The sequence below is a fragment of the Puma concolor genome, chromosome A1 (assembly GCF_028749965.1).
Source record: "Puma concolor isolate L17-30 chromosome A1, mPumCon1.1.hap2, whole genome shotgun sequence".
NCBI lineage: Eukaryota > Metazoa > Chordata > Mammalia > Carnivora > Felidae > Puma > Puma concolor.
In genome coordinates this window covers 42,777,558-42,801,167 of record NC_141667.1, presented here as the reverse complement: position 1 = coordinate 42,801,167, position 23,610 = coordinate 42,777,558, and the positions used below count along the sequence as shown (strand labels likewise).

At 56.8% G+C, this 23,610-nt stretch overlaps 1 protein-coding gene and 1 long non-coding RNA gene across 4 annotated transcripts in view; one reads left to right on the top strand and one right to left on the bottom strand.

Annotated features, from left to right (window-relative positions):
- Nucleotides 1–154: 154 nt before the first annotated feature.
- LOC147584126 (uncharacterized) lies at nucleotides 155–22,649 on the bottom strand. 2 transcript variants are annotated; one of them, XR_015241354.1, is made up of 4 exons: nucleotides 22,419–22,649; nucleotides 11,518–11,756; nucleotides 9,580–9,702; nucleotides 155–6,974 (listed from the first exon to the last, which is right to left on the bottom strand). It is a non-coding gene; the product is annotated as an uncharacterized LOC147584126 (long non-coding RNA). The 2 variants fall into 2 exon arrangements; XR_015241355.1 differs by lacking the exon at nucleotides 11,518–11,756 and having other exon boundaries at nucleotides 22,419–22,647.
- The window catches only part of IL17B (interleukin 17B), a 47,498-nt gene continuing 27,894 nt past the window's right edge, over nucleotides 4,007–23,610 (top strand). The window contains exons 1-2 of one of the 2 annotated variants that reach the window (XM_086679107.1): nucleotides 4,007–4,416; nucleotides 5,609–5,692. In XM_086679107.1, coding sequence (XP_086535233.1) covers nucleotides 5,609–5,692 — 84 coding nt within the window. In that variant the 5' untranslated portion in view covers nucleotides 4,007–4,416. Of the gene's footprint in view, nucleotides 4,417–5,608; nucleotides 5,708–23,610 lie in introns of both variants that reach the window. The other variant, XM_086679096.1, reaches the window with a different exon arrangement.

The following is a 23,610-nucleotide window of genomic DNA, read 5'->3' as shown; positions in this document are numbered from 1 at the left end:
ACTGCGAGAAGATAAAATTCTCTTGTCTTAGCTGCCCCAGTCTGATACTTTGCTGCGACAGCCCAAACACACGGAAACAGGCTGTCGGTTTCTTCCCCGCCTTCTCCTCCTCCCCCTCCTCCCGTGTTCCCAAGAAAGAAACAGGGCACAAGTCGATGGTCCAGCACTTTATTAGAATCACGGGGCACAGAACCGACCGCTTGGGTCTCACCGGAGGGTTGTCTTACCCCCTCCCCGGGGAAGCCCCGGGGAGACAGCCCTGCCTGGTAGGGCAGGCCAGCGGGAGGGAGGGGGCAAGGGCAGGTTAGAAGTATAAACACAGACGTGGTGGGTTCCCAGCTCAGTGTCAGGTGGGTGATCTTGGGCGACTCTCTTAACCTGTCCGAGTCTTGCCTTCCTGGCCTGTGACATGGAGTCAATGACAGAACCTTCCTCACTGGGTTGTTGGGAGACTGGGTGAGACAATGCCTGTGAAGGGTCTAACACGGTGCCTGGCAGATTGCAAACAGTCAATGAGTGGCAGCTGCTACGATTATTTATTAGGAGAGAGTCAGCGAGCTCCGTGCTCAGACGGCTCCAGTCTGTGAATGAGGGGGAGGGGATCTCATCCTTCCTAAATGTCTGAGGCAGGATGTGGCCTGCCGGGAAGACAGGCCAGGTCACAGGTGAGAGCCACCCGGTCCCTGGGAGTACAGGGATCAGACCCGCAGGTGAGGATTCTGGGGCCACGGCACCTACTGTCCCTACCAACTCCATTGAGAAGCACTAGGAAGAATTTGCAGAAAGTTCTAGTGCAGCGCCTGGACTGCCTTGCGTCTCGGGCATTTGCTCACTGGCATTCCCTGCGTCTGTTCAGACAGAGCTTCTCTTTATTTTTATTTTTTTGTAGTTTTTGCTTTTGGCTAAAGACTCGCCGTGGGCCACCGAACTTGGAATCAACTCTGGCTGTGCCTTTGGCTGCCTGGGTGAACTTGGGCTGGTCATTTCACCTGTCAGCCTCACCAACCACAACTGAGAGCTTTGAGGACAAAGCCAGGTTACAGAAGTAAGCTCTAAGTGGTGGAGGCGTCACAGGTAATGAGGTGATGGATGGGCTAATGCATTCACAGGGTGTGTGTGTGTGTGTGTGTGTGTGTGTGTGTGTGTGTGAGAGGGAGAGTCCCAGTGTTCCTGGAGTAAGTAGAGACAGGTATCACCACAAGAGGGCGCTCTGGGCCTTTTGTCTTCTGGGCTTTGATTGAAAAAAGTTTCATTTTTCTGTGGTTGCTTTCCAAATGGAACTAAGATTTATGGTTTTTAGTTTCTCTAACTGATTTAATAAACTGTTAAAATAAATTCACGTCCGTTCATTAGTTTATCCATTAGGTAGATGCCCTATCGTGGCCCCTGCCACAGGGTACCCTGGGAAGTGGGGTGAGGGGCAGGGGTGAGGACCGGGAGAACCATGTACTTTACGGCCACCTGGTTCAAACACTCCTCATCCGAGTGCCGCGACAGATTTCCCAAGAGTACAGTGGTGGTGAAGTTCCCACATCCAGCCTCACAGGAATGTTACGAATCGGACAAAATGGAAAGAAAAAGCAGCTTAAAGGTCAAGAACACCGCGTGCAAGCCCTCTTACCTCCAGCGCACCGCCTTCTCCTGGAGCCTCGTCCTGTGCTTGAGCTGAGGTCCCACGGGGACAGCTCTGGGTGGGAAGGAGGTGAGTCCAGTTGCTAAACCATGACCTCAAGAACAGTATTTCCAGGAATCCCCATCTTAGCATCTAAGGGATTCCTGGGAAAACTGGACCGTGAGGACAAGGTGAGAGAGGGGCCTTCAGCACCAAGGCCCCGCCACGTCCCTAAGGACCAGCGGGAGTCTTCCTCGGCTTCCGGCCCCATCTGCAGAAGCCAGTGTGGATGCCACGCATTGCAGGGCTGGCTGATTGCTCCAGAAGGAGTGACTGGAACTTCGAGTGCCCTTGGAAAGTACCTTCCCTGCAGTCAAAGGCCGTGTTGTTGACCAGAAACCATCTGGCATCCCAGCCGTCCCCCTCCTCCCCACCCATGACTGACGGGGGGCTGTATGTATTCCCGAGTCTCCAGCCAGAGGGAGGGTTTGAGTCGAAACCCTGGGCAGATCCGGTTCTCAGTCTCCAGCAACTTCCTCCCCTGGTCGTCTCCAGCAAAACCACGTAACCTCAGCTTTCCTCAGCTGTAAAATGGGACAGGCGAGGACCTCCCGGATAAGGTGAGACAGATACAGTTTGGGAGGAGGGGTGGAGTAAGGCATTCCATAGGATTAGTGGAAACCGGCTAGGTCTGTCCTTGCTGAAAGTGACCCAGGATGTAAGGAGAAGACCAGGTTCATTTATCATGTCCTCCTCTTGCACCCCCACCCGCAGGTTCCAAAATCACACGCACTGGATAAGAACACGACCCCGAAAGCGGACAGATTAGGCTACGACCTTGACTAACACGATCATTGTGTGGCCTTGGGGGAACGGCTTAACTGAGCCTCAGTTTTCTCATCTGTAAAAAGGGGTCGGTAACACTGGCCGCCTTCCAAGCTTCTTGGGAGGTTCAATAAGATTGTGCTTAGCCCAGAGAGTCTCCTCTGCTGTTCCACGCTTGCCTGAAGCCTCTGAGACGGGTCGGACGTTGCCTGGAGCCAAGGTTAGGCACTCAAAGGATGAGGCGTCTGAGTCAAAGCTCGGGACTTTGGTCTTTCTGCAAGGGTTTTTAGGAATTGTCCGTCCAGTCCACACAGGATGAATGGGTTTTAGCTCTGCGTTATTGCCTGTAGCTATCCAGGACTTAGTGTTGGGAAGGATTTTGAAAGGCGCATCTGAACTCCTCAAGAGAGGATGCCCTGACTGATGAGAGGTGTGTGCCATGGGCTCAGAGACAGAAAGCAGAGGCGGGGTTGTCCGGATAACGGCCACCGCCGAATGCCCCAACATCTCACTTCCAGCTGGACAAACGGGGGCGCCCGGAGGGGTCAGGACTCGCCCCGAATCATGAAGCAGGTAGTGGCCCGGGCAGGCCTGGGGTCCAGGAACTTCCTCAGCACAAGCAGCTGCCAGCATGGAGACTGGAAACACTCCCAGCCTTCCTGGTGGCCCCGAGCACAGCGGCCACTTACGGCTTCCGGGCTGACAGCTGCAGAACAACTTCTCCCTTCCCGAGCTACAGTGCTTCATCTCAGACTCCCAACTGACCAGAGATGCAGCACTGCACCTCAGGCTGGGGGACAGGGCGCCGCTGCTGGGTGCCGGGGGCGCGTGGTGGCCACTCCACCCTAGGCGGGAGAGGGGGCGTGAGGGGGCCCGCGGCTTCCCCCGCCAGACGCTGCCATAAGTGCCCCCACTGAGCCTCCCGCCCCCGTCCCGTCCGAGCCCTCTGCGAGGGCCATCCACCCTCGCCCTCCCTTTTCTTTTAAAAAATATTTTTTAACATTTATTTACTTTTGAGAGACAGAGCACGAGTGGGGGAGGGGCAGAGAGAGAGAGAGAGAGAGAGAGAGAGACAGCATCCGAAGCAGGCTCCAGGCCTCGAGCCGTCGGCAGGGAGCCCGACGCGGGGCTCGAACTCACGGACCGCGAGATCATGACCTGAGCCGAAGTCGGACCCTCAACAGACTGAGCCACCCAAGTGCCCCTCTTTTTCTTTTTTTTTTTTTTAAACCAGCTTTGTCGAGATGTAATCCACACGCCCCCCCCCCCCCAATTTAAACGTACGACGAAATGGTTTTTAATATGTTCACAAAGTTGTGCCACCACTGTCGCAATTAATTTTAGACCACGTCCTCACCCCCAAGAGAAACCCCTTCTCCGTTAGCCCCTCGCATCTCCCACCAGCCCTGCTCTGGGCAGGCCGCTTCTGTCTTTGCAGAGCAGCCTGAACTCACCCGATACGGTGGCCCCATCCCCACCTTTACCCGCTGCTCATTCTAGCCAGACGGCACCTTCAGGGTACTTGTGTGGACTTCCTGCTCCGGCTCCTCCCGACTCCCCAGCTATCCTTCTCAGACATCCTTCCGGAACTCTCCTATCGCCTCCACGCTTACGAGCCTGAAAGCGCTCACCCTCCTTCCGGCTAAATTCCCAAACCCTCACTGAAGATCACGAGGACCTCTTCCTCTTCTCCGGTGCCCACCACCTCTGGACTCTTAGGGGGTGCTCCCCCTCACGCCCCCTGCTGACTCCTCTCCCAGTGCTCCGTGCCTACTCAAAAGGCTGCTTTTTCTGGGAAGCCCTCCTCCACCGCCTCAGACATCAGGACGCCCTGGTCAATGTCCTCACTCATGCTGTGTCCACTTTCTAATCCTGTGTCACACGTGGTGTGCAATTCTCTTTTCCGACCTCCCCCACTTGTGGGCTGTGTGGACCACCTGTGAGGGAAGGGACCCGGCTGGCTGGGCTCACCACTGAAGGTAGGTTCCCCCGTGTAGACGCTCATTAAGCATTGGCTGAATGGCTGAATTGTTTTCCTCAATCTGTTTCTTGCTGGGGTCAGGCTGCAAATGGCACCTGGGCCTGACTGGGCTAGTATCCAGTTCCCTGAGGAGAGCGCCCACATTTGTGGGTTTAGGGGTGTCCTTGGGCCTTGCTGCGGTTTTTGTACGTGATACTGGGCCCCAGGGAATGCCATTTGGTGGATGAATGAATGGCCACGTAGATAAATTGTTTTCCTCTTGAGAGCGGGCTTGGGTGGGAACCTCTGAGTGAGCAGACAGAGCTCCCTCGGTCCCTCCTGCCCCGCCAAGTTCTCGGGGAACCCCCAGAGGACCTTCCTGCGTTGCTGGATGTCTACTGTGGTGGCCTTGATATGTGGCGACATGTGGTGCATGACATATACTTTCAGAGATATCTGAAGGCTTAAGAGGCGGTGGGTATCCTCTCCTTAGCAGAGAGCAAAAAACCACACACTTCCTTAAAAAAAAGGAAAAAAAAAGTATCTCCTGTGCCTCTATCAGAAATCTGAAATTTGGCCCGAATCAAGAGTCTCTCTCTCTGGTCTGCCACTTGGAGCAGCTCAGTCCCCACGGCCTCCTGAGAGGGACAGCCCCATCTTGAGGTATTCCCAGCCAAAGAAATGCCTTTCTTTAATATGGAATTCTCCTGTAGGAACTCTTTCCAAACTGCATTTAGCTGGGGAATGATTCCAACAACCCACCTTCGGGGTCCTGGGCAGCCCACAGCCTGTCCACACCACTCTCCCACCAGCCCTGCGAGAGAACGTGCTGGGCCTGACAGCTTGAAGCTTTCAGTAAGAAGCTGGGGGCCGGGGGCTGTCCCGACAGAGTGAACTTTCCAGGGCTCCGGGAACCAAGCTGATAAAGCCAGCCTCCCGCGTCCCTTGCTGCACAACTCTTTCTGAAGCCTTCAGCTGCCCACCTTTGGCGTCCCTGCGTCTTCCCCTCGGGTCTCAGGCCTCAGGCCCAGGCCCTTGCAAGCCACGTACCCGGGGGACGGTAATCACACCGCCTGGGGCTCGCACTGCTTTTTCTTACCTTCGTCTCCTCGTCACGAGCAGTGTTAGAGTTTCTCATGAACGGTAGCGATTTGTACGTACCTATTGCCAGTGACTCGTGTTAAACGTAAAACTATTGTGACGGTTTGCAGATGTGGCAAAAATACGAAAGGGGGCGTCTGCGTGACTGCAGCTCGGGAACTGCGCCCCGTGACGCTGGACCTTCAGAACAGCTGGTGAGGCCGGCAGGGGTATGTTGTGACCTCCACGCGGGGGACCGGGACGGGGAGGAGATGGTTCTGTGGGCACAGCCTGGCTCGAACCAGGGGAGGCGCGGGCTGTTTCCGCACATCCCATTAGGCCCCGAATATTGTGGCCGAGAGAGCCCCCCTCCTGCGTATGGAAACAGGAAGTAGATGGGAGGCAGGCCCATGTTCCCGTGGGAGAAAGTGATGCAGGGACAGGGCTCCATGAGCAGCCTTTGGGGGAAGCTGTTTGCTTCTCCTCTGGCTATAGGCTGCGTGCTTCTGTTCCTTGTAGCTAGGAAAATCACAGTGACGCCGACTGTAATAAGAGCAGTCATTTGTTGACTGTTTTAATTGTGCTAATCCCCTCGTATCCCCAAGGCTCTGTGAGAAGGGAATTTTCCAAGGCCACGGAGTTAGGAGCTGAGCTGGGTTCCTAACTCAGAACAGCCAACCCCGGCTCCCTCATCTTTAACCTCTATGCCGAATGTCTCCTCCCCTGGCCAATTTACCAATCCTTTGGGTCTGAGACAGGGTCTCACCATTTCACCTCACCATCCAGCAAGCCTAGGGTGACTTCTATGTGCCGAGGGGAGGTGGGACTGATGTCCTTGCCCTGGAGGAGTGCAGTCAGGCTGAAATGGAAGAAGAATGTCCCTGGCAAGGTGAATAGGGCACAGATCCAAGTGGCACCAGGGACAGCCTACGAAAGGACTGCCAAGGTCTTAGAGGACAAAGAGGTTCCCGCGCCAGGGGGGGAGCTGGGAGGACTTCCTGGAGGAGGGGGTGGTAGGCTGGGAGGAGGGGCAGAGATGCAGGAAGTGTGTCCTCTTGCCCAAGAACTCTTCCCTTGAGTCTCTCTTACTTGTCCAGCAGGCAGACAGTGCTGGCCCTGACCCCTGGTCTCCTTCAGATGAGAAGGAGGTCGACAGCCCTCCTATTCCACTTACCCCACCAGAGGCTCCTTCTTACTCTTGGTCCCCAGTCAGGAGACAACGGGCCATTTGGGAGACCTGAGTTCTACCGGTGTGGTCACTTCTCCCACGTGCTTCCCCTCTCTGTGGCTCCCTTTCCCCTGTGTCCAAGGAGACACTTGAGCAGGTGGCCTTAGACTCATAGCGGGCAGATTCTTACCTGGTGCCGGCTGTTGGCAGTCTGCGGCGTTGCTCCCAGAAACGGGCCAATTTCCCCTCACTGCTCCCTACTGTCTTCAGGAAATGTCGCCAAGCCCAGCCCGGGGGAGCCTCTGTCTTCTTGGGAAGCTCCGGGGAGGCTGGGAAGGAGAAAATAAACAGTGGCTGTCTGGGTTTTCTCGCCAGGCCCAAGTGAGGAGGCCTCCCCAGCTCCTTCCCTTATATGGGCAGGCTGCTCTGGGCCAGAGCTGTCACTGTCACTGCACTCCCCCACCCTCCACCACCACTGAGGGCTGGGGGCCACTGCTGGGCACCTGGGCCTCTGGTGCTGCCGAGGCTGCGGCAGGGCTGAAGGTACGGGGTGGGTCCCAGGATATGTCTCCATAGTTGCCTCTATTGCTTAGCCGCCTGTCATGGCCTCTAGGCTACTTGGGGTGGAGCCCGTGGGGAGGATTTTTTTTTAATGTTTATTCATTTTTGAGAGAGAGCGTGAGCGGGGGAGGGGCAGAGAGAGAGGGAGACACAGAATCTGAAGCAGGCTCCAGGCTCTGAGCTGTCAGCACAGGGCCTGAGGCAGGGCTCGAACTCACGAACTGTGACATCGTGACCTGAGCCAAAGTCAGAAGCTTAACCTAACGGACTGAGCCAGCCAGCCCCCTCCCCACCCCCCCACCCCCACCGTGGGGAGGATTTATACTGGGATGAGGGGTGGAGGAAGAGAGTTTCTACCTGGTCCCGACTTAATCCCCAACTTGCACTGTGACCTTGGCCAGGCCTTTTCCCTCTCCCACCTCTGTGTCTCCCTGTGTCAAATGAGGGTATGAAAAGTACTAACTAATCCTCACGGTGAGTCCCACGAAGGGGAGCTTCTGTACCTCCATTTTGCAGAAGGGAAAACAGGCTTGGCGAGGCCAGCTGGACTACAGCTCTCCAGCTAGAAAGGCAGGGTTTGAACTTGGGGCTGTTGGCCTTCAGGGTCTGTGTTTGGAATGGGCTGCTTGCTAAGGCTGCTCTCGCTGTAATATTCAGCCGCTCACCTGTGCCATATGGAAAAGGCATCTATCTACTGGTGCCGCTCCCTCAGAAGACCGGGGGCCCCCCAGTGCCCAGCGGCCAAGCCCAAAGGAGCCTGACCTGTTTAGCGATGGGCGCACCAAGGCGTTCATCCCGGTGTTCCCAGCACCCCATTCGGGGCTGGAGCAGACTCAGGGCTCACGAAAGGGGAGCTGTGGAATCCCTGAATAGCAGACGTCAGTAGTCACATCTGTGCTATGGGCACAATCTCTCAACTCCCAGGCCCACTCTCATGATGGAACAAAACGATGCATGAGAACACACTGAGATGTCACCTTTATAATCGGCATTGTCTCTGTTCATAAGCTCCTTTTTCTCTCTCTCTTGTGTCTTGTCCCCAGGCCATCTTTTCCCAGGCTGACCAGTTCTCGCCTGCCCAGCTGTGGGACTGACGAGGATGGGTCTGCTGGGAGCCGGGGCTCTGGGCCCTGGCGGCAGTGATCACGGGAGAGGCTTTGGGAAGGGAGGTGGGAGGGGAGGAGGGGACGGGCTGCTGGGAACAGCTCAGAGATGAGCCTTGCACAAGCACTGACATCCTGTGTGCTCTTGGGCCAGCCCATCCGTCATCCCGGCATCCTCTCAGACCCCCGGCCCTCTTCCTGGGGGCCCAGGGACAGGTCTCCAGGACGGAGGACAGACTGTCAGCGTGGCCGAGGGACAGCAGCTGGCCGCCCCGCAGGTCTGCTCAGTGTCGGAGCTGGACAGTGCAGGCGGTGGGGGGGGGGGGGGGGGGGGAGGAGCGGGGAGAGGTGTCTGCAGCCCTCCTAATCCAATTTGTTCAGGCCAGGGCTCTGACGCTCATTGGCTAGTGAGTGAGGGCCCGGGGGTGTGTGCTGTGTGGGGGCCCACGTTTGCTTGCACAAACGAGCGTGGGGCGTGTGCAGAGGTGAACAGGTGTGCTGCGTTATATAAGCCAGGCCTGGGCCTCGTCACCTGTCCTGGAGTGTCAGCTCCCTGCCAGAGCCCTGCCTCCCCCTCTCCCGCCATCAGGTCTTTGTCCACTTTTTCCAACCCTCCTGAGACCCGGTGCCAGAACCCCGCTCTGAGAGTGAGCGCCTCGGCTTCTCTCTGCCTCCGTGTCTCTACCTGCCTTAGGGAGCTGGTACCTCACCCCTGCCTGCTCCACCCACGGGGAATGAAAGCTGGCGAGTGTTGAAGAATGTGGTAGAAGGGACGAAAGCTATGACGGGTTTCTTGGGCTTTGCTGTGTGCCCAGCAGTGGGCACACGCCTGACCTCACAGACCCTTTCGAGGCCCTGTGAGCTGGTTATCACCAGGCTCACCACGCCCAGGTCTGTCTGCTTCTAGAGCCCGACCCTGTGTACTCCTTCCCAGGGAATTCTGCTGTCCTCCCCCAAGGCTGTCTTCCGCTGTAGCGCAGAGGCTTTCGTTGCTAGCTTGTAGGGAGCGTAGGGTGGGGTGGATTTCTAGCTCCGGCTTGGTTTTCCCTTCTCTGACTTCACTTCTTTTCTCCTACAGCCCACATGTAGCAGCTTTGATGGCCCACACCCCCTCTGTTAGCAGGGCCTTCCTTCAACTCTTCTCAGTGGAAGGCCTGGTTTCCTGGTCATTCTGAGGGTCGGGATGGGGAGGTATCCTGGGGCGCAGGGCTGTTGCGGGAGCCCCCAGTGGCAGGGCTGGGGCTGTGGAAGGCGTGGGGGAGGCACTCACAGCTCTGTTTTCAGGGCCTCTGCCGCCTGCCCTCCTCTCTGGTCCTCAGGAGGCCCTCTCTGGGGTGCTTGCTCGTCCAATGTCAGCGTTGCAAGAGTGGCTCCCACCGGCCAGTGCCCTTGCCTGAAAGAAACAAAGATACAGCCTTTCAGAAGGATGCTGGGGAGCCCTGTGGCCAGAGCCCTGCCGTCCGTGGGTCCTGACCGGGCTTTTGGGCTCTGAGGGACTGAATATGGGCCTGGCCTCCTGCTGGGTCCCCAGAAGTCTGAGGCTGAGGCTGTTAGGATCTTCCACGCTCCAAAGAGCCTGCTCCTCAGTCCCTAGGCAGCCACTGTCCCCACTTTACCTGCCCAGCTTTCCAAGGCAGTGTTCTGAACAGCTCTAAGCTCCAAGAGCAGCAGGGGCCACGGTCCCTTCCCAGCACACTAAGGCCCCAACGCGAAACAATGGGTCTGGAAGAAAGTTTCCCAGAGGCCCCTCTGACCAATGGCTCCACCTCCGGCCTCAGACGTCAGAAAGGAGCCATTTAGGGGTAGGTCCAAACTTTGGGTTACCACAGTGGCCAAGGCCGAGGGGACAGCCCTTGGGCCACCCGTGACCGCTTCGAGCTGCACAAGGCTTTCACCCTACAAAGTGCTTCCTTCCATAACTGAAGGTACCACCTCCGCCAGGGGTAGGAGTAACTTCCCCGCTTAACCGAGGTTCTCAGTGGCTCTGCAGTGTGCCCAGCGTCATCCACTGGCAAGAATCAGAAGGAAGCTTGAACCCAGGGCGGCTCATGCTCCATCCAGCCTGAGCAGCGGCCTGCTGGATGACCCCGAAACAAAGCTCACATCGTTATGGTCATTGCAAAAGCCACTGTGCCCTCTGCTGGCTTTGCTCACTTCCAAGAAACACGAGGGCCTGGGAATGGGCCACATCTGGGAGCCAGATGGCACCACAGTGGGAGAGGGCTGAGCTCGAAGCTCCTCGCAAGCACAAGAAACCGTGCCCACAGCCGGGTCCCCCTGGAGGGGCTTCCTTGCCCTCAGCTCCCCTTCCTTGCTCCCTCAAGCATGTACACGTATTGCAGCCTGTGCCCTCTTTGGACTCCAGGGTCCTGGGATTTCCACCATACGTTTGCAAAGAACAGAGAACCCAGGCCCTGCAGCCAGGCAGGTCTGCACCGAACCTCCCCCTAGCTCTTTCTAGCTGTGTGACCAAGAGCTGGTGGCTTCACCTCTCTGAACTTGGTCCCCGACCTCAGGCTTGTTTGTGAAGGTCAGCTGAGGTCCGTGTCAAGTGCAGGCGCAGTTGCTGGCATGTAGGGAGCCCACGTACATGGCTGCATTTCCATTATGAGCCCGGGGCTGGACCCACAGTGAGGCATAGGCTTGGGAGGGAGGGAAGCAGGAAGGATGGGGGCAAAGGTCCAGAGAGGCATCCACAGAAGATGTGGATGCTGGGGTGGGAGCCACCACGTGGGGCCCCTTTCCATGTCCCCTCTGTGATGCGGCTTCTCCGGGCCTCTGTTTCCCAGGGCGCCCTCCCACCCCCTTGACACCCCCGCTGAGTTCACTAGCCTCACACGCTCCCTACTTCCTCCCCAGGGAAGGCTGCTGCTGGGGACTTTTGAGCAAGCCCTGGGAATGCAGTTTGAGGCTGAACTGAGAGTGATGGAGGAAGAGAGGGAGAGGAAGGGGGTTCCACCTGCCTGGCCCCTAATACCAAGCCTGGTGCTCAGGCCCCGGGAGGCTGGGGGCTAGAGGACCCCCGTGCTTCTCATTCACCGTGACCTTCCAGTGAGAACAAAGGCAGGGACACACAGTGACAGTTACAGTAGCCACCACCCACTTACGCCGGGACCTGCTGTGATCCTAATAAGAGCTTTCGATGCGCCCCACGCTCGCTAAGTGCTTTGCACTGGCTTTCTCACAATCACGTAGAGGAGTTGCGTACCGTTTTCACTCCCATTTTCCAGATGGAGAAACTGAGGCTCGCAGAGGTCATAGCGCTCCCTCAAGGTCACACGGCCGGTGAGCGTCAGGCTCAGGATGGGCTTTGGCCAGCCCAACACGCGTTTTCACGGCTGCCCCGTGAGACCCGACTATCCCCGGCGCCATTTTTATAGAGCGACAGCCTGGGTGAGTGTCTCACGGCGTTTCGTCAGGCCTGTGTTCACTGAGGTGGAAACGGGGCTGTGGGCAAAGAAGCATTTGCAGAGTAAACGGAGGTGTGCGGACCCCGGCAAAGGTGCACATCTCCAGAAGCAGGGAGGCTTTCCATTTTCGTTATGCCTCTTGTACTTCTCCCTAGCGTGCTGTCTGTTTAAAACCAACCAACCGCAGTAAAGGGATTAGTTCTCCCTTCTGCCCTGTCCACTTTGCAAAGAAGTGGGGCCTCCAGGGTCCCGGTTTGCTGGCTCTGAGCGACGCTCTCTGGATACTACAAATGCTGGTTTCTTCTGGAGCGTGCTGGATGGGAAGAGCAGCCAGTTAGAATCCAGGTCACCTGTGGACACGCGGTGTGATTGCGGAAAGAGCCTTCCCCTCTCTGGGCCTCACTGTGATGTGGTGGGGAGGGGACCGGACTCCATGGTATCCCACTGGGGGGATGGCTTGACCGCAGCCCATCCCCTTGGTGTTAGTGTCAGTGTGATGGAAGGTGGACGGTCTGCATGGATCTCCACGGAGCGAGAGAGAAGGGGCACCGAAGGTTGAGGCTGGAACTCCCCCGCTGGCTCTGACTCACTTCCCCCGCTAGCCCACCCTATGCTCAGCCCAGAGCAGGCCACAGGGACCTGGGCCAGGTGGGTTTTCTGCAGCAGGACTCAAAGTCTCAGAACGTTAGTGCTGGAGGCAACCTCGTCTCGCGCCCATTGCTCGGATGAGGAAAACCGAGGTACGGAGAGGAGAAGCAACCCGCTCAATGTGATGCAGTCAGAGGCCCAGCTGGGACTGGCTCTTTCTACTCACGGAGGGATCCTAATCTGTTAGATCTTAACAAAGAGGCCCTGGGAGGGAGGCGGGAGAGAGGGGGCCTTTAAGTTCCTTTGGCTTTGAAGATGGAATAATCATGACTTCCTTTTCTAAATATCTTTTGGCCCTTCCTAGAACCAGATGGCGGATGTTTGGAATTTATGTTGTAAATAGTGTTTAAGAAGGGGATGGGGGTGAAGATGTGTTACTTTCTCCATCTTCCAAAAGCCGGATCTGAAGGAGGGGATGGGGGGGGAGGGGAGCTGTGTATGAGATGGGGGAGAAGAGAGAGGAGACGGGGAGGAAGAAGGAGGAGTCATTGACCGAAGGGCAAGAGGGAGAGAGGCAGGGCGAGGAAGAAAGTGAGTGAAGAGGGGGTGAGGGGTGAGAAGAGGGGCAGAGGGAGAGAAGGCGGGCGAGGGAGATGGGGAAGGGGCTCCCCGGGCTGCAGGCTCCAGGCTCCGACAAGCTCCATCTCAAGTCCAGGAGCAAACCCTTGAGTTTTCTAAAAATAGCTCAGCCTTTCCCCCAGCGGGGCTGGCAGCAGGGACGGGGAGAGAGGCACGCTTGCCCTTTTATGGTAAGAAAAATTCAGATCCCCAGAGGGGGAGCTGGGCCAGGAGCCTGTAGTTCTGGATGAGGCCCAGCCCTGGGGTCCAGGGTGGGACAGTCTGGGTGAGGTCTGTGACTTGGTGGGATGTCCTGGCCGGTTGGGGGGAGTGGGAGACGGTAGCTCCATCGTCTGTGAAGAGAGGGCTGGGGTGGCCACACTGGAAAGCCCTGGGGTCCTGGTGGAGCCCCAGTGATGGAGTGCAAGACCTTAGAGAAACATCTGGTCCACCCCATCTCCCTGTTTTTAGAAGAAACTGCATCCCAGAGAGGGAAAGAGACTGTGTGGACGTTTGGGGTGTCAAGGTAAATAGATCCCAGGCTCACGTGTGGATGGCTAACATGCCCATTACTCTAAAGGGCAGCATGGTTAGTGGAGAGAGCACTGGTCTGGGCATCGGGGGACCCAAGGGCCCACTTCCCATTTGCACATGGTTTGCTGTGTAACCTTGAGCAATATGCTGGACCTCTCTGGTCTCTGATTCCCCCACTGGGGTGATCTTCAGGGCCGTTCCAGCTTCTCGCCTCTCTGGGAATTCCGAGGCTGGACAGCAGAGCTTGGGGCATAGAGGATGCTGCTCCCAGTAGAGGGGAATCTGCAGGTTGCTGTTTCCGTCCTGGCTGACTTCCTGTGCTCAGGCAAAAGCTTAGATGGATCGAGACAGGGAGAGAGGAGGGGAGACTGAGGCAGATCATGAGTGGAATCTCTGACCGTTTAAGCTGGTTGGGTCCAGCCCCGCTCTGAACACACTGAGGCCAGAAAAGACCTCATACTCATGGTCATGCTCAAGGTCATATGGAGGGTTGAGGCAGAGCCAAGAATAGAACCAAGGGCTTCCCCTCCCAGCCTTGGGCTCTTTCCTCTGCAGGAGGCCTCCCGTCTGCAGCAGCTGACAACGTGAGGGACTATCTCTGGGCAGGAAAAGAGCGTTCCTGAGCAGAGCAGTTAGAACTCAAGATACACCGTCATCTTTTGACTACTTCTTGGGGATAGTTATGTCCTGGGGGGGGGGGGGCACCTGCCTCTCTTCTGTCCCCTTCCCTTGGCTTTGAGGACCATATCGTAGCTTCCATCTCTGGATACAGGCAGGGAAGAGGCAAAGAAGGAGGCACCGGGCTAGGCGGCCACCCTGGCAGTGCGATCTTGGGCAAGTCCCTCCCCCATCCCACCCCGCTGTTGGCCTCAAGGTTCCACATCTATAACACGCTCTTGTTAGGTCCCTTTTCGCTCTAACAGGATAATGACACTATGAGTTTAAAATTCAACACCAGGAATGATGACTAAGCATCTGCTAGGATCGCCAGGCTGAGTGAGAGGGATTCAGTACTACTCTGTAGCTTTATAATCCATTGAGGTGGGGACCCAGTGCCCAAGGTTCCTGGGAACCCCAATCCTGAACCCAGGCTGATTCTCTGACCCCAGCCTGAACCCAGAACTCACGGAGCTCTGGTGTCACTGCCGAGGCCTGGCTGTCCCGGTGGCTCTGCCCTGGCCTCTCTCTACTCTTTCCCACACGGCTGCCCTATGTGGTTCCCCTTCCCATCTGCCCACGGCCCATCTCTGCACACCCAGCCTCTCTGTGACTCAGCCCAAAGAGGCTTGCTTTCCTCTTACAGCCTCCTGTGACACCCCCACACACTGCTAAGGGAAAAGAGGGACAGGAAAGAAATAGGGACAAAAATAAAGCGTCTTGTTCTAAATTGGAAGCTTCCCTGTGACCCTCCTGGAATTTCCATGTAGACTCTTGGGGGCGTGTGAACAGAGCTCCCAGGGACCCGGGCCCCCTCTGCCTCATTCTTGCTGGGGTGGAAGGCCATCGGCTGAATGCTCCCTGGAGACCCAGTCTTACAAGCAGGCTCCAGGTCTCCCTGGTCAGGCCTGGTGGGTTCCCTGGGAAGGACGAAAAGCAGCAGTGGGGTGAAAGGAAGTGGAGGGGAGGAGGGTCCCCAGAGGGCCTTTGTGAAGTCAGGGCAGAACTGATGTCATGCCTAGCTGGGAATCTGACATCCAGGCAGCAGGGGAGTTCAGTCCCAAGGCAGCCAGGGCTGTGATGTGAAGTTCCAGGCTCGTGGTGGGAAAGGCCACGAGGCTCAAACTCTTCTAACTTGATTTCTCTCCACAGTATCCGTGCTAAGCTTGCATACCTCTGGGGACGGGGAGCTCAATCACCTCATCTCTCTTTGGACAGACTCTTGGAGAGTCCTTCCTAATATTCCTACTGACACCTGCCCCTCTGGGACTGCATGTCCTGTCCTTTAAGGTTACAAAGAACAAGTGTCTGTTCCCTAGAAAGCTCTTCGGAGGTTTAAACATGGCGACTACAGCTCTCGGGCTCCCTACCCTTCCTAATCCCACCCCAGGTCTCCTATCCCATTATTTGATATCTCAGAGTCACTAATGCCGAATTCCCAGGGCTCTCCCCTGCGCTGGGGCTCTTGGCCTGATGGTGTTGGGGAAAGGATACAAGCAGCCTAAATAAAGAAAGGGACTCCCTCCCGAGACAGATACCAAGAAGGACATCTACCACTTAATGGCATTTTGGTTGCAGGCTATTAAGGCCGCTTCGCCATCCAACCTTCCCCACTTGGCCAGCCTCAGATCTCACCCGGCTTTAGACCTACCCTCCGTTCCGGTCAAATGCGCTTGTTTGCTGTTCTGAAAATGCCCTCCTAGTCCCGCCTCCATACCTTCGCACACAGAACTCTCGACCTGGAAAGCCTTCCCTTCTCTTCGCTGTCTATCCAGAGCATGCCATGCTGCTCTGACCACCCCTACTCCAGGTTCTCCCTCCCTGACAGTCCAGGCAGCCACCATTACCCATGGGATGACCCACGCGATCTCCCTTCCAGCCCAAATCATGGAGCATCACAGCCTAAAGGGCCCGGAGGGACAGCGGAACTTGACCCAGTGTGTTAGCTGCAGAGCTGGGGTCCGAGTCCTAGCCTGATTCTTTCCCTTTATCGCCATCTTGCCCCAGCTTATCTCAGCTGACACCCCTGGACTCAATGGGGTTGTCAGGTCACATGCCTGAGGTCTGGCAGGCTCCGGGGAGACAGGCCAGTGGCCTCTGAGCCTGGCAGACCAGCCAGGGGTGGTGCCCTGGCTGTTACAGATGCCATCGTGAGGCGGCAGCCTCCCTCTGGACACTTCAGCCCCATCCTTGTTTGCCGAATGAAGAAGAGGAGGAGGAAGAAGAGGAGGAGGAGGAGGAGAGGAGGGGGGAGGAGAAGGAGGAAGAGAAGGAGGAGGAGAGGGAGGAGGAGGAGGAGGAAGATGGTACGGGGTGGAAGCTAGTGGCAGCTGAACAGTGTCCCTGTTAAGGTCACTGGGGCCAGTGTGTCTCCCAGTTCGGGGCTTCTCCTTCTCCCTGGAAGCATGGCTTGGGGCAGAGGAGGGCCATTCAGGAAGGGACCTAGGCTTGCGGCCCATACGGGTGCTCAGGGAAGGCTGAGGTGAGGCTGCTTCTTCCAGCCTTGGTCTGGCTCACCGCCCCCTCCTCAAATCTCTGCTGGGTGGTGCTGGGTGAGGGGCACCCAGGACTGATGGGCCCCCCCCCCCAAGGGTACTCAGTCCACACTACGGGGTGCTCATTGGCCAGAAGGATGGTTTGGCCAAGGTTTGCATTTTTGCCCTTGAGCAAGTGTGTGGATGGAGAGGGGGGGAGGATGGGGGTGGGGTAGGGGGAGCTCCATCTATCCCCTCACCATAACAATACTTAATCTAGAAGGAGGCACCAGGCTTCAAACGGTCCCCTTTCCAAATGCCTAGTCGGTCCCATCGGGCAGGCCAACTCTTGCTCGCTGACTCAGTGGGGCGGCGCTGGAGCTACGGGCACGGGGTCCTGGAGCCAGCCAGACCTGGGTCTGAGCTCCAGCTTGGCCTCTTACGAGCTGTGTGACTTCAGGCAAATGACTACCTCTCTCTGAGCCTCTGGGACCCCAGAGAGGGGCCAAGGGCCCGGCGCCTGGGAAGACTCGGCATGCGGCTGTTGGTGTTTTTGCAAGAACAAGGGCAGTTTATCCCCCCGAGGGAAGGAAGAGTTGGAGCCCACTACGGCGCCTCCTTCCCTCCCAAAGAAGCTGCCTTGAGTACAACGGTTCCAGTTACCCGCGCTCAATGGCGGTCCGTGCAGAAGCAGGTGACCTGCCTTCCGAAGTCGCCTCAGAAGGTCAGCCTAAGGCTGTGTCACAGCGCCTGTGTCATCAGGTAGCCACTTTCCCCTCTCACATCATCACAAAGAGAGTGAGTGCAGTACGATAAGATATTTTGAGAGAAACGCCACACTCACAGAAGTTTTATTACAATACATTGTGATAATTGGTCTGTGTTATTAGTTATTGTTAACGTCTTACTGTGGCTAACTTCTAAGGTAAACTTTGTGACTGGTAGGTGTGCATAGGAGAAACACAATATATACAGGGCTCAGCGCCCCCTGCGGTTTCAGGCATGCCCTGGGGGTCCTGGAGCAGACCCTGTGTGGGCGAGCCGGAGGGCTGCTAGCACATTTTAGCAGTTATTTGTTACTGGCTACTTGCTCTGCGACCGGTCACTGATCTGAGGGCCTCATGCGTTTGAACCGGTTTAATCCAGGCAACTCAGTAACCTGAGGAGACAGGAATTCTTATCACGCCCCCTGTCACACAGATGCTATGAGAAAGATCTGGAATTCAAACCCAGGCAGCCTGACTGCCATTCGGCACCTTTAACCACCAGCCTCTTGCATCTTTCTTTTTTTTAATGTTTATTTTGAAAGAGGGAGAGAGAGAGAGAGAGAGAGACAGAGTGCGAGCGGGGGAGGGGCAGAGAGAGAGGGAGACAGAATCCAAAGCAGGCTCCAGGCTCTGAGCTGTCAGCACAGAGCCCGACGCGGGGCTCGAACTCATGAACCGTGAGATCACGACCTGAGCCGAAGTTGGAGGCTTAACTGACCGTGCCACCCAGGCGCCCCCCCCCCACCAGCCTCTTGTATTTTAAACCTGTTCTGGCAGCCATCTGACCCCCCCCCCCCCCCCCGCCCAATCCCAGTCCTCTTCACCTGGGCAAAGAGTATCACCCCACCTCTGAAAGCCCCTTCGCTCAGGAGTTGGCCTCGATTTCCTCATCTGGACAAAAGGGGCCCGGATGAGTTGGTCTCCACGGGCCATGGGAATAGGTGATTCATGCTGTGCGCTAAGGCGGGTTTTGAATTGGAGAAAAGGTTTCTGGTGGAGAAGCATGGCTGCCAATAAGTCGCTTTTGCAAGCGGGGAGGGGGCCGCCTCTGTGGCCCTCGTATGTGTGGTGAAGTCCCGCAGGGCCTGTCTAGACAGGCCGTCCGGAGATGGCAGCCCCTGTGGGCTCTTTCCCCCAAATTCCTGCAGATGATCGGGCAGGCGGCCTCTGGTTGGAGCGTAGCCGCCTCACACCGCTGGGCCGGGGGAAGGCCGCGTGAGCAGTGCTCATCCTGCCCCAGGGCCTCCAGGGTGCTCTGCGGCTTGGCGCATGGAAGGCAGCCTTCTAGACACCCATGTGGACAGCGAGCGGCGAGCAGCAGTTGTCGCTGCGAGCAGCAGTTTTGTTTCTTCTTTCATCCTTTTTTTTTTTTTTTTTTTTTTTTTTTTAAGTAAACTCTAGGGGGCGCCTGGTGGCTCAGTCTGTCAAACCTCCCCACTTGATTTCAGCTCAGGTCATGATCCCGTGATTGTGAGATCGAGCCCTGTGTCGGGCTTCGCGCTGCCCCTCCCCTGCTCACGCTCTCCCTCTTTCTCAAAAAAAAAAAAAAAAAAAAAGAAAAGAAAAAGAAATCCGACCATTTTTTTTTTTTAATTTTTTTCAATGTTTTTTTAAATTTATTTTTGGGACAGAGAGAGACAGAGCATGAACGGGGGAGGGGCAGAGAGAGAGGGAGACACAGAATCGGAAGCAGGCTCCAGGCTCCGAGCCATCAGCCCAGAGCCTGACGCGGAGCTCGAACTCACAGACCGCGAGATCGTGACCTGGCTGAAGTCGGACGCTTAACCGACTGCGCCACCCAGGCGCCCCGAAATCCGACCATTTTAAGTGTTGTGAAGGCGGGGGATGCTTGTATGCAACTGGTAGGAGTGCCACTTGATTCAGCCACTTTGGAGGATGAGCCAGTGCTCTCCTGTAAAGTTGACCAGGCATGTATGCCAGACCCCAGCAATCTCTCTCTCAAGGTATAAATTCCAGAGAAACTCTGGCTCACAGGCACCAGGAGACGTGGACAAACGTAGTCATAATAGCAACCATCAGAAAAAGCCTTCATCACAGGTTTTTGCACGACCCCACGGCCCTGTGCCCTGGGGACTGTTCACTTGGAAGACAGTGGTTGAGGCAGGACCCAGGCATAGCCCAGCGGTGAGGACCTCGGAGACCATCTCCCCAGCTCCTCAGGGCTCGCATGGGGAATCAGATACAGCCCCGAGGGTTCGCGGTGACACTGGGCCTGGCACTTTCTATTCCCCAGAGCTATGTGTGTCAGCTCTTTCCCACAACTGGCCACTCTGGGAAAGGGCTGATTTTGCCCAGAGAGCCGCAGTGTGGCTCTTAGCGAGTCGGGACAAAGTCCTTTCTATCCTGGGGCAGCCGTGGGGCTGAGGAAAAAACAGTGGCTTTGAAACTAACTAGAACACTTGGCTTCAAGTTCTGGCGAGATCACCGTTTTAGCCAATCTCCTCTCTGAAATGGGATCCCTCCTCCCTGCTTCGAGGTGTTGTGGTGGGCAAGCCAAGAGCGTGTATTTTGGAGCTGCGGACTAGGTTCAAATCCCCTCTGCCACTTTCCTAGTTGTGTGACCTTGGGTGAGCTCCAGTGGTTTCCTACTCTATAAATTAGGGATAACGAAATGATGCTGATTCCTGCCTCTGGGTAATCCTAGGAGGATTAAATGATACTACAAGTGATTCAGCCTGGTACCTGGCCTCCCAGGAAATCCTCCATGTATATTCACGAGGTCACCCCCACATTGGAGGGTCAGCAGGAAGTTCTGGGGTGGAGTGGCCGAGGGGCAGGGCAGGGGGTGGGAGACCCCGGGGGAGAGAGCAGCTGGGGCAGTTGGCACAATACATGTCCAGCCTTAACAATTCGCGAGCTAGGTGACCTTAGGCAAGTCACTTAGCCTCCATGACTCAGTTTCTTCATCTGTCCAGTGGGGATCATAATCGCACCTACCTCACAGGGTTGTTGTGATGATTTAGTGAATTGTTTCATGTAAAGACCTTAGGTAATGGCTGGACCATGGTAATCGCAATATAATTCTCGTATCTGCACCACCACCATGGAGTCCGGGATTGGGGAGGCCGGCTGCTTCTGTTCTAGCCCTGTCATCGGCTCTCTGCATGACCTAGAGCAGTGCTCTCTTATTGGATCCAGTTCCCTCAGCTGTGTTTGTGAGGGTCCCGGCTGCTTGGCCTCACAGCATTCTTAAAACTCTACAGGGGCGCCTGGGTGGCTCAGTCGGTTGGGCGTCCGACTTCAGCTCAGGTCATGATCTCGCGGTCCGTGAGTTCAAGCCCCGTGTCAGGCTCTGTGCTGACAGCTCAGAGCCTGGAGCCTGTTTCGAATTCTGTGTCTCCCTCTCTCTCTGACCCATGCTCTCTCTCTGTCTCAAAAGTAAATAAATGTTTTAAAAAAAATTTAAAAACCCACAAAACTCTACATGTGTGGGAGCTCCCTCCAGGAGCTTGAAATGCAGATTCCTGGGGCCCCACCGACGGCTTAACCTCTGGCCTTTGAACTCATACCTGCTGTACCTTCTCTCTTCAGCAACTCTGAGCGCTCCCTGTCTGAGTTTCATTCCCACTTTTCTCTAAACAGAGCTAAGGTCATCTTGCCCCTCGAGAGGAGTAGGGTCCGGTGGTAACATGACACCAGCCCCATTTACCCTGCTCTTGGGTGCCTGTGTCCCTCTCTCTTCATGACAACCAAGTGACATCAGAACCATACTCATTTTATAGAGGAGGAAGCTGAGGCTTGGGGATAGCAAGTGACTCGCCCAAGGTCACATGTCTGGGAAGTAAAAGAGCCAGGATTGGACCCAGGCAGTTGGATTCCAGAGTCTCCTTTGGGACCATTATGGCCTCAGGTCTTATGTGACCAGAGTGGGGCGAGCGAAGGTGGTGGGCGGGCTGGCGTTGGAGGGTTGTGTCCACTCTGGGCCCCAGATGTGGTCAGAGCATATTCAGAAGAATGATACTGCCTGCACACCTTCCGGTGCCGATCCCAGGCCTCTGCCCCGGCACAGCCCTGCCTCGCGTGTCTGCTGCCTTCCTCTGAGGCCCCCACCACACTGCGTCACCCCTCCTGAAACCCTCTGCTGTGTGTTCGGTCCTCATGGCACCCCGAGGCCCTGCACCCCCTGGTCCAGAGATCAGCCCCTTCCCCACCAGAGGCTGCAACAGGGCCAGGCTCATCCTGAGGCTTTGGGGCTGTGGGCTGGCCCTCCCCTGGCCAAACCTACAGTCGGAGACCCTTCGGCTCCTTTCCGCCACTTGAGGCTCAACCTCTGAACGCTCCCATGGGCTTCAGGCATCTGCGTGGACTCTCAGCTCAGGGACTCGGGTGGGGGGCGGGGGACTTCCGGCACTGGCTGCCCTTTAGGCTGCAGTAGGGTTCCAGAAGCCACATCCTGCACGGAGACCTTGTTGTCCCACGGTTTCATGGTACGCATGGGAAACTGCAGCCCAGAGAGGGTAGAGTGCCCGCCCAGGGCCACAGGGCCAGGCAGTGAGAGGCAGAGCTGGGGCTGGAGCCCACGTCCCTAGCCCCCAGCCGGCACCCTGGCCTTCCCCGCCCCTCTGCCGGTCTGCTGGAGCCTGCACTGACATAGTTTCCCCTCGGCTTTGCTTCTTGAAACCATTATTTGAAAACAGCTTTCCTTGCCAGGAGCCCCAGGCTTTTGGAGCTGTAAAATCAAACCTCCCAGAGCAGGGAAGAAGCAGTGTCTCCAGAGAAGCCGGGGAGATGGGCCCAGGGCCGGCAGGACACGAACGCCTACCCTCCCTCCGCTCCCACCCCCCACTTAACCACAGCCACAGAGCCCTCCGGGCCAACTGGACCACAGACCCCGCCCATCCGGTCAGGGCAGGGTGGGCACTTAGAGGTCATCCAGTCCAGCCCCTGGACTGGATGGGGAAACTGAGGCCCGGAAAGGTGGAAGCGCAGAGCAGGTTAGCGAGAGAGCAAGGACCAGACCCCTGGCTACAGCATGTCCCTGCGGCGGATGCCACAGATGCCCCCCGATTCGCAGACGCCATGTCTGCCACTGGTTCTTACCTCTCCTGATGTCTGGTCCAGGTGTGGCTCCTTGTGGCCCGGACACGGGGGGCAGCCCATTTAGGGGACGGTTGGGGGCGTCACTGCTTCTCAATTAACTTGACCGGGCCTCTGGCACCCCTTACCGCCACAGGGCATTTTTAAACGGCTGGCACTGGGCCCCCCTCCCCTTAGCCCCTTGCCCGCTGCTCCTTGGCCACAGAGGGGCCCTCTGCCTTTTACCTTATATGAGCTGAAGAGGCGAGCCTGGTGTTGGGGTGAGGCGGGTGCTGAGTCCTCCCGGGGCCCCCCATTGGCCCGGGTGCCTGCCACGTGACCGCCTCGCCTTGACCTGCCCCCGGTGCCGAATGTTGCTTTTACCCCCTAAGGAAGGAGTGGTTGACAATTTTCATATTTCTTCTAAATTTGGAGATTTCAGACAATGCTGGGAGGCTTGGCTCCAGCTGCCAGAGCCCATGTGGAAGTCATTAAGCCAGAGAAGGGGGGGGGGCGCGGGAGAGAGGGAGGCAGGGAGAGGAGGAGGAGGAGGAGGAAGGGGGATGGAGTTCTGAGACTTGCCAGTTGTCAGCCTGGGAACACGAGCAAACTCCCTGGGAGCTTGCTGTGTGTGAGAATATCCTTCCTCTTTCCCCACTCCAGTGCCCCAGGACTGGAGAGGGAGTTCTGAGATGTTTCTGGGAACCCCCGGTGGGGAAGACACCAGTCCCGGTTCCTGAGGTCCAGGATCTGGTAGGAATGGCAGGGGACAGGGGACCAGGAGGAAGTAAATTCCCTCTCCAGAAAGCCGGGGCCCTGATAGGCCAACCCCATGGTTGTGCAAAGGAGGTCCCGGGCCCCAGAGGGGAAGGGCCTGTCCTGTCACACAGGAGGCGGTGATGGTGTAGAGCTTGAATCCAGGGTTTCCCTGCTGGGATGCTCTCTCCCCACTGTCCTAGTGGTCACAAATTCCCTTCTCTCACCAGTATGCTCCTTCTTTCTCATTAGGCTTCCTATAGAGTCCTTAACATTTTTCATGCCTCAGGGCCTTTGCACTTATAGCTCTCTGCCAGAAGGGCCCTCTCCCTAGAATTTCCCACAGCTGGCTCCTTCCCCAGCAGCTGGTCTCAGCTTAAAAGTTACCTCTGGGGGAGGCTTTGCCTGGCCGCTGCACTACTCTCTACTATTCCCCTTGCTCCTCTGTGAAATGGGATAA